This window comes from Scatophagus argus, chromosome 11 (genome assembly GCF_020382885.2).
Source record: "Scatophagus argus isolate fScaArg1 chromosome 11, fScaArg1.pri, whole genome shotgun sequence".
In the NCBI taxonomy this organism is placed as follows: Eukaryota; Metazoa; Chordata; class Actinopteri; family Scatophagidae; genus Scatophagus; species Scatophagus argus.
In genome coordinates this window covers 5,217,809-5,233,004 of record NC_058503.1, presented here as the reverse complement: position 1 = coordinate 5,233,004, position 15,196 = coordinate 5,217,809, and the positions used below count along the sequence as shown (strand labels likewise).

The 15,196-nt window shown below is 41.0% G+C and overlaps 1 protein-coding gene across 2 annotated transcripts in view; it reads right to left on the bottom strand.

The window, feature by feature from the left end:
* Positions 1-226: 226 nt before the first annotated feature.
* adcy5 (adenylate cyclase 5) overlaps positions 227-15,196 on the bottom strand; it is an 80,989-nt gene continuing 66,019 nt past the window's right edge. For both annotated transcript variants that reach the window (XM_046405095.1, XM_046405093.1), the window contains exons 13-22: positions 13,369-13,456; positions 11,696-11,812; positions 11,387-11,545; positions 10,151-10,335; positions 10,029-10,049; positions 9,612-9,744; positions 8,066-8,329; positions 6,631-6,835; positions 6,197-6,321; positions 227-4,625 (exon numbers count right to left, since the gene is read on the bottom strand). In XM_046405095.1, coding sequence (XP_046261051.1) covers positions 4,497-4,625; positions 6,197-6,321; positions 6,631-6,835; positions 8,066-8,329; positions 9,612-9,744; positions 10,029-10,049; positions 10,151-10,335; positions 11,387-11,545; positions 11,696-11,812; positions 13,369-13,456 — 1,426 coding nt within the window. In that variant the 3' untranslated portion in view covers positions 227-4,496. The remainder of the gene's footprint in view (positions 4,626-6,196; positions 6,322-6,630; positions 6,836-8,065; positions 8,330-9,611; positions 9,745-10,028; positions 10,050-10,150; positions 10,336-11,386; positions 11,546-11,695; positions 11,813-13,368; positions 13,457-15,196) is intronic.

Below are 15,196 nucleotides of genomic sequence, written 5' to 3'. Positions count from 1 at the left end.
GGGGCATGTTGCTGTAATTATGAAAAAGATTTGAAGATTCAAAGTATCCAGTGATAACAAGGATATTGGATCCTGGTCCCTCTTAATTTAAAGAAAACATTTACCTAACCTTGGAGGCTAGAGCCTCCAGCATGTGGTAAATGAGCACCGGAGTTTCAGCTGCTAAATGTAGTAAAACTGCTAAGCATTGTTTAATTCCCCTCAAAGTCTTTTTTTTGTGTGTGTGTGTGTGTGCAGCAACAACAAGCAGCAGATTGCCTCATGATTCAGTGGCAGCTGAAACAGTTTTTAGACGGCATCATTTTTCCCCCACAAGTAATGACACAAAAGGTATTGCAAATATGATGATTATAATTGATAGAATTTTTATTTGTGGGAGCCTCATTACAACATCATTTTCCTCTAGATGCAAATTAATGGCGTAGGGATGTATTTTTCTACCTCAGCAGGAAGTATGTGGGTTCTAATGGGTACCACAGATGTAAATTGCAGACTGCTTGAGGCACAATTTGGTTTCATCACGCTTCAAGTGAATGTCACAGTTGATAATGTTTTTGTGGCAAAGCTCACACAGTCGTGGGCTCGCAGGTCAGCTGCTCTGAAAGGTCAAAATGATTAAGTCTGATGCTCTGAGGATTTTGTTTGCTTCAACATGTGCTCGACTTCCCCTGAGAAAAGCCAGGCGAACACTATTGTGGTTACTGCCTGCAGAACAGTGGCCATTTATTCTATTACTGACCATTCAAATGTTTAAATTGTATCTGAAGATGTTCAAGTTAAATCAAGCCCAGTGCTGCTACTTAAATGCATAGCACGAGTTACTGAGTGAACTAATCGAGACCATATTTCATCCCTACTCGACGTAATGGCCAGTGATTTGACTTCTGTACAAATATAGATAATAAAACTGTAATGGATGAAGAAACACTCAGGGTGCTGATCAGCAGATTAGCATTTTGCTTCCATCTCTTCCATCATACATAAACAGTAATCACCTTGGAAGACAAAGAGTCCATGTATAAAACAAGAGATGTAGTGCTGCTGCCATCTGTTGGTGAGCCACATGAACACGTAAAAAGATTCTCAGGACGAAGTCAGTTCACACCAAGGGCTCTGAAGCACTGTTGCATGAGAGCTTTCAGATAGGGCTGCATCTCACCGAAAGGGTCTTCTGTCCAATAGGCTGGATATAGCCAAAGGTTTGGATACATCTGAGCTTTATGAGTACTAAGTATAAACCATTTCTTTATGGATCTTTTCAACATGACAGTGCATGTTGAAACAGAAAAGTGTCTTCCTCAAACTGTTGCTGTAAAGTTGAAAGCACAACATGCTCTAAAATATCATTGTAAACTGCAGCATTTTCCCAAAATTGGATCTGTGGGGCCTTTCTCAGGGCATCGGGTTTCCACAAATATACTGAGACAAGAGCCGGGACAAAGTAAACAGGAATTCAATCTAAATCCATTAGTGAGCTGAAAAAACATGCAGATTAGGCAGAAAAGAATCTAAATGAAATCACTGTACCTGTGAAACATTTCAGGAGTTTATTTGACTGTTTCCAAAAAAAAAGAAAAAAAAAAACAAAAAAGAAAAAAAAAAGCTGTTTTTGCACAGATGGTGCCTCACCTTGTCATATAATCATTGTGAGGATTCACAGCTGTAGAAATGTAAAGGAGGCCGGCTTCTCCTACTGCTTAAACCTAACGATCTGCTGCAGCAGCTCGCAGCCGCTCCCCTCATCTCTGATCTGTGCCTTCTCTCCAACCCCCTGTGATTTCTAATGGCGCATTTCTGCACAGTAAGCAGTAGAAAAAGGGGCTCACGTGGGTGTAGAATGGCACTGCATTCAATGAGTCAAATGGGATGACACTTAAAGTTTTAGTAGCGGTGTGTGAAGATAATGATTGCAGCAGTACAGTACATTAACGATACAGAAACTACCCGACCAGTGCAGGCCTTTTTTTTTTTTTCCCATCCAGGCTCAAAGCAAACATTTGGACTGAGTGCAAAGTTTCTCCTTGACTTTTTAAAGACAAAAACTAGAAACAAGACCGCAAACGTTTAAAAGGCAGGTACTGATATACATTGTCCTGTATCCCATGAAAAGACCAAAATCATCAACTGAAGTGATCCTACCAACAAGGATCGTCTGTGTAGCAAAACCATCTGTGCCACTGTTGTCAAAAACGATTAAAACGTGTCAATGAGCCACACTTTTACCAAAAACATGTACCCTGGAATCTTTACACTCACAACACGTCATTAAAATCAATTAATAAAGTGATCGATATTCAGAACCTACTGCTGTTGTTATATGTGACTTGTTTTATTACGTTATATATTTTGATTAAGCATTATAAAACTCAAAGTAAAACAAAATAGAAAATTGGGTTCAAATTGGGTATCTTATAAATTGCCATGTCATCTTTAAAATTGTCTGCCTGTTCTGTACCACAATAAATTCAAATTTAATAAATTTATTATAAATGTTTAACGATCAGTTTAACTAAAAGATGAGTAAGCAGTGAGCCACCTAAAGCTGAACTGAAGTCCAACCCGTAGAGGAGCAGCAGCGGGAGCTCTGATTGGCGAGACTCCAGCAAGCACACACTTGCATCTGGCCAATTAGAACCCCAGCAGTTGCTCCGTGTGTTTTAATTATCTTTTCTTATTTATAATAATTAATATTAAATTGAATTATCTTTTGATTTTCTTTTTTTTTTGTAAACCAACCATTACAATTCAGATTCAACTGCTGTAGTTAACTTTGAGAGATGGACTTAACAAGTTGGTCTTTTCATTAGACTCAAAAAAAAAAATAAAAATAAAAATAAAAATAGTAGCAGCCTTATCCTTTAAGCTTTCATCTCCAGTGCACTATATTCCTCAGGGAAAAACTTGACACTGTCCAGACATTTACTGCTTTCTGTACTCTACGACTCAGCCAAGACAGACAGAACCAGCTGTGATGTTTGGTAACAATATCTCTTAAGAAAAGAACAAAAGCAAAAACAAAAACGTTAAAAGAATGAAACTCTCAGGTTAAAGATAGTACATGTGATGACATGCTGAGTAATGCTGCAATACTGAAGAAAACCGCTCTGATGAGAAGAAACATAACAGCAAATAAAAGGGCACATTTCCACATGGGCTTGTATGTCCCTGTCCACAGGATGAGCTTCATCACCATCGTCAGTGTAGAGTTCATATTAAAGGCCTCATCGGAGATCACTGGACATTCATTGGGTCGTACCGTCTGAAGGAGCAAGTGGGAGTGTGTGTGTGTGTGTGTGTGTGTGTGTGTGTGTGTGTGTGTGTGTGGAGCGATGTAGGAAGGGAGCGGACGGCTGAAAACGCCGGAGCGCCAAGAGACTGATCCACTGCTGGATTCTGGTATATCATTGAAAGGCCACACTCACTCAGTTTTCAGAGCTCAATTCGGGTGAGAAGAGAAAACAGGCCTTCAAGGGCATCAATCTGCTGAGGCATAACGGAGCTTCAGCTGTGGCTAAAACCAGGCATCACCAGTGAGGACTTCTGAAATCCCAACATGAGAGTGATACAGTATGTACATCTGAATACACATTGGTGTTTATAGACAGCTCTCTAATATGTTATTGTACAAAATATAGAATCTTAAAATATCTGATAGGGTTTGGTGTTCTGAAGTCAAAATACAAAATGCTGAAGATTAGAAAAAGCTCTTCACTGACATCCTCTTAGTGTTCGGTTTGTGTGTGTGTGTATATGCTGTCGATACTATAGTGTGAGCGTGTGAGTTTATACGTCTGACGAGAAGCTTTCTGTAAACACTGGAGCGTTTTCCAACCCGCCTCTGGGACCCTCTTACCTGTAAGACACACTGTTCACCAATGAGATACAACTTACTGCGACTCCTCCATCAACATCTGTTAATTATTGACGTGATCGGCTATTGATACAAGGACGGGCAGTGCTGCAGTTCCGGCTGAGTGTCCACAGTTGAGACCGCTATCACGACAAAAGGGACAAAATGTGTTTCACATACAGTACATAAGATTGTATACAGACACATAAAACTGTCTGCGTTTTGCATGTACATATATACTTCAGCAGGAGAGATGCAGAGAGGACGAGAGGAAGTGATGCAGTTCATGTCTTACTGCAGGTTTGTCTGAAGCCCTCAGAAAACCTGACAGATTGGAGCAAATAAAATTTCTTCAAGAACATTTTTCCTTCAGGGACTGAGACTCACACAGCTGTCTTTATGCACTGATTGGACATCTTTGGTCTCAATGGCAGATTCAGGCCTCCCCGCAACTAATACTGTCCTCCACAGGCAGAGCTTTAGGGTGAATCTTCTCATCCTTTCCCGCTGAGGCCTCAGTGGGCTGAAGAAAGGATCAGCGAGGCGAGAGGGGACGCTTCAGTCAGTCTCAGTCCATCGTAAGCTATCAGAAGTTTGCTCGTAATGTCAAAGGCAGAGCTAAGGCCCCCACGGCAGTGTGTCGGGGTTAACTGCTAGGCGGTCCACTGGTGAGGAAATAGGTCATCATCTCTCCTTTGCCTTTGACTGTGACCACGCCTCTGTACTCTAGTGTGTAGTTATAGGAGCTCAGTACCTGGTGCAGGTCTGCCGTCACCTGAGGACACAGAGACGAAGGAAGTCGACAGGTTTACTATGTTATCATTCTGTCTTTGCTAAGCACCTAATGACTCCCTGTCAGCAGTGATGTGGTGGTTTGTAGGGCAGAAGATGTCTGCATTAAGACCACTCTATATTTGTTTTAAAATGTCAACGTAAAATCATTGATTCAGCTTCATGTAAATGATGAACCAGGTCATAAAGTACACTTATGACATTATGACCCTGAGAGGATTTTTGAATTTTTGGTTATATACAACTCTGATGTATGAGAAGCTAACTTTTGAGCCAAATTTAACTCTGTTTTAACTTCAAAACAAATAACAAAATCGGTGCTCACTGGGTTATGTGTATGTTACATTTTTACCTTTTTTTTTTTGCTGTTTTTTTTTATCATGACAAACCCAGCTTCACTTCTGACCCTTATCATTTTGTCAGTTCACCAAAATGTAAAGCTGCTAAAAACCCAAACTGAAGGAGATGCCAGAAAACATAAACATATTAGTTAAAAGTTATACAGGTTGTATTTGTTTTTCTATGTACATGTGTTTTTATCTTAACTACATTTGTGCCTTTTGAGACTAAAAAGAGCTTCAGTTTAGTCAAAAAGACACAATATGCCTTTTTTCCCATTTAAAGTCAAAAACAAAAACCAGTGCAAGTTAAAAATAATTTAACAATATTATGATATCTTTTTATTTATGCTCCATCTATCATTCCACATGGTTTACAAACATAACGGAGATGAATAAAGCCATATAAAAGCTCCTTTCAGCTCTTTTGGTGAGTTTCTCAGCTTGTCTGATGAAATGTCAGCGGTGAAACAATCATGCTGTCGCTTTGTCACTTTTATGTTCATGAGGAAGCAGTGGTTCATTTTTTCCTCTGACGGAAATGATTTTTCAGAAGGTGCAGTGGATGAAATTAAAGAGTTCCATCTGTGTTCAAAGTAGCGTTGAGTTGTTAAGCTTTAATGATTTCACATCTGATAGAGCGAAACCAATATGGCTGTTTTTAATTAACATTTTTCATTAACTTGAATAGATTTTTTTCTAAATCCAGCCATCAGCCAAGTCTGAAAGGCAGTTTTGCAGAGCTCATTCACATAAGATGAATTTTTAATTTTTGACCAAAATAGCTTGGGGCCAACTCCAAGATGTCAAAACAGAACTAACAGTGATCCCGAGCTCTGCAAATACTTTAGTCTGAACATTAATTTCCTCCTAAACTGTGTGAATCTTCTGACAGCAGGGCTGAGATAGTTCCACTTGTTTTTAATGTTTTTAGACTTGTTTCAGACAAGAAAAGATAAGGCAAATTTAAAATGGGAGAAGGCAAGTTTCTCTGGTTATACCATTAGTTACTACATAATTACAGTTTTGCTGTGCTATGTCTTCAAGAGAATACAAAAAGATGTGCACTCAAAAGTAAAGTAACACTGTTTAAAATAATTCTAAAGTTTTCCAATGTACTCATTTGTAAAATGTTATCTTATTTTATAGTTCTTCACTCAGTGAAATGACATGTTGAGAGAATATTTGGATAATGCAGTGTCACAGCTGACTTCACCTGGATCTTCTCCGGTACACCTGTGCTGTCCATACGACTCGCCACATTCACTGTGTTCCCCCAGATGTCATACTGAGGCTTCCTGGCCCCGATCACCCCGGCAACCACAGGGCCAATGTTAAGACCTAAGAAAGGCAAATATAAGATACAGAAGACGCATCCAAAAAAGGATGAGAAAACAACTTATTCTACTTGGTTGGAAAAGTGATATTTATTGTGTCAGGTTCTTTCATGTTTTGGAACCGTTTTCTCCCAAAATACTGTATATCAGTTCGGAAATTAACTCTTCACTCTTGTTAGCCTTTCTCTTTTGAGAGTAACCATTTCCTTCATTTGTTCCAGTCAAAAACAATCATAACAAACTCTATCTGTATCCCTCCTATGTGTGCACAATCCCTGAACAACGGCAACACCGTCTCTTTTCTGCAGCTCACCTATTTTCATCTTGAAGTTGTTAAAGGAGTGCTCATTGATGTATTTCATTTGGTCCATCAGCCTCATGGCATAGTCAGCTAGGGCGCGGATGTGCGAGCGCCCGACCTTGTCGTACGTGGAGTCATTGAGGCCGGAGGCGGCCATGTATGTGGAGCCGATGGTCTTGATCTTCTCCAGCTGACGGAACTGTTCCTCACTGATGATCTAATGGTGAGGGAGAAGGGAGGGAGGAGAGGGAAGGTTTAATTTTGGGTTCAGGTTCATTGGATCTAATTCAAACTAAGAAAATAAGAAACTGTATTCCTTGAGCAGGTCTTGTGGGGCAGGTCTTCATGGGTACACCAACCACCTGACCTGAGAACTGTTTGGGTTAAGATCCATGTTTTATATTGTGTATAATAACTGAGTGGTTCATGATCTCTGTGCATGTGTGGGTGTGCGAATATGAGTATTCCTGCACATGTAGGGACACAAATCTGTTTACACAGTCACATTGTGGTGCCTTACTTAGGAACAAAATGCAAGCCCCCACAACGTAAATCATTAAATATTAGAATGAAGACTTGCCTTAAGTTCAGGTTGAGGTTAGTGTTAGGTTAAGGTAAGGGTTAGGATTAAGCAAATAATGTTTATTGTTATGGTTAGTTGGTGGTTAAACATCCAGGAAATGAATGCAAGTCTGTGTAATGATGGAAAAGGGATGGATGTAGTGCATCTGTAGCCACAGCATGGTACCAAATGACCTGTGTGAGCTAATGTCCCTGCTCAGGAAGTGAAGGGTCAGAGAGCAGAGGTCACTCTTGTCTTGGAGTGCACAAATGTCAGCAAATTAGCAATGCCAACATTAACAGTGGCGGCAATGAATGAGCAATTACAATTACAGTTCGAAAGAGCAAACAGTCAGTTATTTTTATTATGCTAGCTGCAACTAAAGTGCAAAGCTGATTCCAAATGAGAGGCGTTTAGCATTTGTCACCATGACAGCAAGTGGACTTTCAAGCCGAAATAATGAGAGGGTTAAACATGCAATCTCAATCAGCAAAAAGAAATAACAGGAAACCTGCATGTATTTTACTAACTTTCTAAAAAGAGGATGGATTATATGCATCACAGCCAATAGGGAAAAGCAATAGGGAATAGCATTAGGTAAGGAGGGGGGGGGCAGCTGTGGCCTAGAGGTTGGAGAAGCGGCTTGTGATCAGAGGGTCACTGGTTCTATTCCCCCACCGTATGGGCAGGAATATGCTCCCTGGGCGCAGTGTGTGTTTCACTGCATGTAATTTGCCGGGTGTTGCATGTGTGTGTTCAACTAAGGATGGGTCAAATGCAGAAGACAAATTCAGTGTGTGTATGTAAAAATATATATACTGTCAATAAAGTGATGATTCTTCTTCTTCTTCTAAGATCCAAAGGTTTGTTTTGTTCACATCTCACCTCATCGAAGTCAGCGATGATCTCGTTGAGCAGTCGCAGGCACTCCACTCCCTCATTGTTGCCCTCCAGCTCCACATAGAACTCTGAGAAGTTGCTGATGGAGGCAAACATGACTGCTACGCACTCACACGACTGATAGTAGAGCTCATCGTTACGCCGCTCACGCTGCAGGAAGTGGGCAGCCACATCTTTGGGTAGGATGTTGTGGAGCAGACGCCGGTTGTAGGCCTGCAGCTCCTCCATCTCCTCTTTCTCTTCTGTGGCCTGTTGGGGGTTCGATGCAGATATTACACTGGGGCTAATTGAGGTACATCATGGGAGAATCACATACGGGGAAAAATACTGTAGAGTATCTGACCTGAAATATCTCAGCTATTGCTGGGTGGATTGAAATTTTGTGTTAAAACATTTTAGTAAAAATTTAGTATATCAGACATTTAATGTTCCCGGATGACATGATAATGTGATGTAACGTCACTACTACTGCTGACAGTCTTCTCTCTGTTTATTTTACGGCCACTCTATGGCCTGATTTTACATTTACTTCACCACGACTGCTAAGGATCAAAAACAAACTTAATCTCACTCCTCACAGTTACCATCAAAGGGAGCAGAGAGCAGTAAAACAAAGACTGTTCCAGCAGCTCAAAGGTTTTTGGATGAATAGCGTCAGTATCCCCTTGACTGTATTACCAATCACAGGCAGTAGAACCTGCTGCAGTAACTCCATATCATGACCTTGGAGCATCCCCGAAGGAAATGTTTGATTGTTAAATAAATACTTCACTTAATGCTTCACTTAGGCCTGAAAGGTGGCTCTGTAAAATTGTGGCTCGCTAGCTACATACTTCTGTGTCATGCAGTTTCGTGGTGAATTGCTGATTGCTACAGCTGACATCCTCCGTGACAGAACAGGATACAAATTCAAAGCCACCTTTGATGTGAAAGAGAGATTTTTGTGGATTAGTCCTTTAAAGAAATATGTTCACAGTCACAGGGTGTCATATGTCTTTTGTGGTTGGTGGGTAGTCTCAAGACAGCTGGTATGATTCAGCCTAAGGGCAGACACCAGAGAAAAAGAGTCACAGGCTCACTGCCTATATATAGAGCAAAGAGCAACTTGTTGTTGAGACCATGATAAACACTGAGCAACAACCCTAATTCCTGAAGTTTTGCTCTGTTTGTTGAACTAAAACGCTCCTGAGCACATCGGACCTCTGGTAAAGCCTCCCTGTTCATCGACAACAAAGGTATGTCTGTCTGGATGGTTTTTTAGGAAATGGAAAATGGATAGATCTCTGTCAGAAAACCTAATGTACAGCAAACAAAGAGGAGAAAACATCAGCTTTCTCTGGTGGGAACATCTTGTAGAGGTCCCCAAAGGAGTCTTAGATATTTAAACCAATCACATAACTAACTACATTCCCTGGAGACCTACCTTAACCCTAAAGTTGCAACCCTCAAACATAGAATTTACATTGTGGGGACAAGCTTTTTGCCCCCAAAATTGAATAATACATTTTGAAACACACACACATACACACACCTGCAGCTTCCAGAGGAAGTCGAGCCTGGCCGTGGACTCCACCTGCTGAGCATGAAGGTAGAGGGCGAGAACGAAGACAGTGATGACCACCGGGGTCATGATCTTCAGAGGGACCTTGGAGTCCACCACACAGCTGGAGGTAAGCACACACACATTAGGTTTTCAGATGTTTCACGCCAAGTACTAAGCATACAGGTGTAATACACTGCGTTGGTGTAAAGATGTACTTTGCAGGAGCACTTTGACACAAAAACAAGCTGCCCTCTAAATCTTGGCTCATTAGCATTAGCATCTGTTGCCAGTGGGTCATTATAGTTACATTTGTGCCGGCACAGTGATAATGATGCTGTTAGCTTAATCAGATGACAGAGGTGATGCTTTAGGTCTCTGTGGTAATAGAAGTTAAATCAGTCTCACCTTGTTCCATTCATGTGCTCCCTGTGAAGGGACGAAGAGAGAAGAGTCAGTCAGCATATGGCGTCAGGTTTCAACATTACGGGCGTAACAAGACACATATGCGCGGTAATGAAGGGACTCACGCAACGTTGATGGCATTGGCCATCACCAGCAGGTCCTGGTTGTCGAAGAGGCTCACTGTGGGCACCTCCAGGATGAGAAGGTAGAGCAGCTCAATGAAGAGCATTAGGAAGAGTTTACCAATGCTGCTGATCTGCAGGAAAACAGAGCTGGCCAGCAGACTCAGCAGGACACAGGACGAGAAGTACTGAGGGAGAAAGACGGAGAGGGACCGTTAGGAAAGGTACACTTGTTTTTTATGTTTGGTAGTAAAGCTTTATATTCTGTAACACAGTGTTCTGGCTGAGTGAGTCACATCTAGTGGCATTGTAAAACACCTGATAAACCCTCAATTTTGACCACTTAACTGTTTACACATAAGCGTGCTGAATGTTAACATTTATACCTGCAATTACCCTCACTTAGCATCCATTTGTTCTGCTACTGTTCAAGATAATATCACACGTCAGAGGAATGGTGTTCAAATCTTAAAATATGGAACCACAAGTGCTTCACTACAACCAAATGAACATTTTTGTTTCATTACAGTGATGTATATGAAAAGCAATAACGTACTTTGAGATAAGATAAGATAAGAACTTTATTGATCCCGCAGGAAATTGTTGATTACTTTACTTACTTACCCGTGAATCAGACTGCTTGACTGGCAGCACATTTTGCCATGACGACAAGGAAGGTGATTTTAACACAATTTACAATAAAGTTCTTGTACTGTATAGATGATGAATCACAAATATATAATGGTGATTTTGCCATCTTCAACTGCTTCAACTTCAACTGCACCAGATCAGTTTTTTGTCACATTTAATCTCACTCCCATATGTTAAAGGTACCTCGGAATTGTTGTTAAAATAAACTATAGAATATAACCTATGTTCTTTAACAATAAAACAAGCCCTAAATGGTGCACACACACACATACAGTTGTGTTTCTATCACTTTTGGGGACATTACACAGACTTACGCTCATTTCCTGGAGGCTTAACCACCACCTAACCCATAACAGTAAACATTACTTGCCTAATCCTAATCTTGACCTTAACCTAAACCTAACCTCAGCCTAACCTTAAAGCAAGTCATCACCCTGATATTTAATGATTTACATTGTGGGGACTTGTATATTGTCCCTAAAACGGGTCCCCACAATGTGATTGTATGGACAGATTTTTGTCCCTGCAGCTACAGGAATACACATGTGCCCCCCCCCCACACACACACAGAACAAGGCACATCTTTACCTCTGGGAAGCTGCAAACGAGGCCGTTGTCTCCACAGGGGTTGTGTTGCGTGTCCAGGCTGTAGTTGAGGAGGCGGGCGTGGCAGACGCTCACACTGTCCAGAGTGATGTTCAGCTCCGCCTCGATGCAGCTCCGCAGATCGTGATTGCTGCAGGTGAACTGAATGAGGTCAAAGGTCAGCAAGGACAAGTCAGAGGAAGATCATGTGAATTAGAATCAGGATGAACTCAATATGTCAATGGATGCTTCAAAAGTTTCTTGAGGAGGAAAATATCACTATTTAGGAAATTCTGTTAAATGAGAACTTACAATATTGATAAAAGCAGAGAGAAAGACGATGATGATGGTGAAGATGCCCACCAGGGTGCTGTTCAGTCTGGACTGGACTATTCGTTTAGAAAAAGTCTGAAGAGGGACTGGGAAGAGCTGGGAGAAGAAAAAACAGCAGGACACACAAAGTGAGGGAGTGAGTGATGGGAGAACGAGACAGAAAAGCAAGAAAAGCAAGAATTCCAAATATTGGTTTGATTTACGTGAGCAAATTTTGCTTGAAATACATAACACAGATCTGCAGGTCAGTGTCTCCGTTACCACTGGCAACCTTATCACTGACACCAAAAATACTCTGGTCGATGTACAAGTGGAAGAGATTTATTTATTTATTTATTTTCCCAAAAACCAAATCCTGACTCATCAACAGCTGCTCCACAAATCTGCTCATGACTGCGTCATGACGTCAGCAGGCCGTGAGAGCAGGAAACGGATGGAGAAAGGCCTCCTCTGTGAGTTGAGCTCTGCCTTTGGCATCATCACCCTTCCTGGCTGCTCAGTTACTTGCACGAAATAGGTTTCACATGCACAAACATGCAAAAAAAAGCCTCGCACATGTGCAGTGTCGTTTCTATAAAAAGGACGGATTCTGGGTCTAATCTTCAAAGGATTAAAGATCTGAGGATGAGCCAAACATTTTTCAGAAAGTGAAAAAGTGCTGAAGAAGGAACTTGTGAATGGACACAAAAATACCGCAAAAATACTAATGGAAGAGAGCGTCTGATTAGATGACTGATTAGCTGACATCAGACCAAACCGTGTTAAGCTGTACCTCCACTTTCTACTGTAGATCAACAGACGCTTTTGTTTAATACCATAATACAGTGAGTCATTCACTTATAGTGTTCTGGATTATCACACAGAGCTATTTTGAAATTGTAAATTAAAAAGAAAAAAAGAGAAGAAAAATCACCACACCAGACCATGAAGTCAATATCAAATGTTGATGTTGTAAAATATCTTTCAATTTTTTTATTTTTTTTTTTAAAACAAATCTCATTCAAAGCCTGATTTAATTATGGTTAAATTAGCCTTTGTTGGATCAAACTGCTTCGCACTGACCACAAAAACGATGTGATGTTGTGACTGTGATGTGTGTGTGATGATGAATACTGAGCAGAGCAATCGAGGGCTGTTAGCAGTCTGTGAGAGACAAACGGGGTACAATTTCAAGGTCCACTCTGATCTGCAACTCTTCTGGATATCGCAAAAAAAAAAAGGTCGCGCCAAAATACGAAACCCTTTTTTTAAATTAAATCACTCATCGCTTTCTACTGAACTGAATGGGAGACGGAGCAAATATTCTCAGACAAATTCTGCACCCAAAATGTGCTCTGTTCCATAGGCAGAAAATCATACACAGTCTCACAGTTTCATAGTCTCTAAATTGTATGACGGAATTCAGTTTAAAAATCGTATCTGACTGAGCTTGACGTGAGGTCAAGAGCAGATTATGTTTGCAATTAGAGATCACTGTTATTATCTGAGATCAAAAGCAGATGCAGCATCGACGCAGCCTGATTAAAGATTTAACTGATTTGTCTCTGCTATGTCTGTGTTCCATATGAAGAAACGAGAACCAGTCCCTCTGTGGTTTTGCTAACAACTGAGACAGATATTCTCCAAAACTTATTGCTCAAGAAAAGACTCACCCCAAAACAGCAGTACACAGTTGAGATGAACATGACAGCCATCAGGATAATGAGACAGGTGATGAAGAAACCCATCATCAGACTGGAGCTGCAGACGACACAGTCAGGATGTCATTATGTTTTGCTTTGTTACTGTCGGTATCTCCTTCTCTTTAATTGTCTTTGACCTTGTGTCGATGTAAATAAAATGGAGGTAGGCATTGTGTGAGTGTGGGCATGACAGAGGATGATAACAACAGGAGGAGACCAGAGTGAACAGAGGAGAGAATGTGTGAATTCAGTGGAAATGATTCAGACAGATTAAACAGCGAGAGAATGGGGAGGATGGACTCTGAGGACGGCTGGGCGGTAAAGATAGGAGCAAAAGATGAGAGGAGAGCGGCGTGATGAAGGATCGAGGAGAAAGGTTAATAAAAAGACAGGCTAAAAAAGATCAATACTGAGAGATGGGCAGGCAGAATAGTCTGAGTGCAGGGGAGATGAAAAAAGGAGAAGGGAGGGTTTGCCTCGAGACGAGATCTCACAGAGCCTTTTGAATCCGGCTGCTGTTCGGCTGCAATTACACTGATTTTGAGTTGATATTCTCAGGAAAATGACTTCATCATTTCTCTCACTTTCATAATTCAGGCTGTAAGGATAAGGATGGAAGAACTTGCAGCAGACAATGTGAGAGCTGAAGCAACGCTGGATCTGTGAGGCTCCAGAGATTAAAGGCAAACTCTGAACATTTTGGAAAGACTGGCCACAGCTGGCATGTAAAACAGACTGTCATTCATTTTTAATATTACCCTTACCTAAGTCAGAAGACATTGTTTTAAACGGATGTCTACTGTACCACACTCAACAGACTTAGCAGATTGGATATCAGACATTATATCCAATTATACATGGGTGTCATTATACTGTATATACCACCCTTTGGGTTGTCAATTCAGGTGCTTATCCTCCTCAAACATAATTCTTTTTGTCCTTTCTTTCAATTCTGATAAATCTGCTAATTGCAACCTGTGTCATATTTTAGAGTTTTATCATTCCCATTGTCCTTTTTCAGTAAAGTGAGAATAAAACAAATGTTAACGTGAAATCCTTACCCAAACTGTCCGTCAAAGTTCACAAATTTATTTTACAACTTAGCATAGTTGCGCGCGCACAATTTTCCTCTCCACTTGATGATTTATCATCAACACTATGGGGGCACGCACACACACTGACAATTAGGATAATCTGCCTTCACTGTTGGCGTGTTTACCGCCCGTCTGTTCGTCTGACTCACAGGAGAAAATGATGTGGGTGCTCGAGAATCGGACAGAGAGGAATCTCAAAGGGGAAATCATGAAGAGCAGTGATGGAAGAGTAGCAATGTTGTCCAATTAAAATGCACAAAGAACTGGACACTGTGTGTGAGTTAAACTGTCCATCCTCATAGGTTTTGATGTTTTCTGACAGGCTCTGACTATATAATGATTTCATATGGTGTGAAGCATCTTGTGAACTGGTTTAACTGGCTCTAGAGCAAAACAAGGTAAGGTTTGTAAACACATTCCCATCTTCAGCGTCATCTGCACGTTTTCTTCCGAGTGATGTAGCCATGTTGCCGGATCTCAACAATCATTATAGTGAGTAGCAAATAGAAATGATGGCCAAAACAGCTACAATCAGACTTGGGTTGTAATAAACCAGGATAATACTTTAATTTATCAGGAAGACCCGATTTTTAAACCATCAGCCTTGTAGAAAAGAACTACTGCCGGGTCAAGGGTCGTCACTGTTACAGCACAGAGAGTTTGTATTCTGAGAACTAGCAGGCTTTACACAAGCAGAGAAGGAG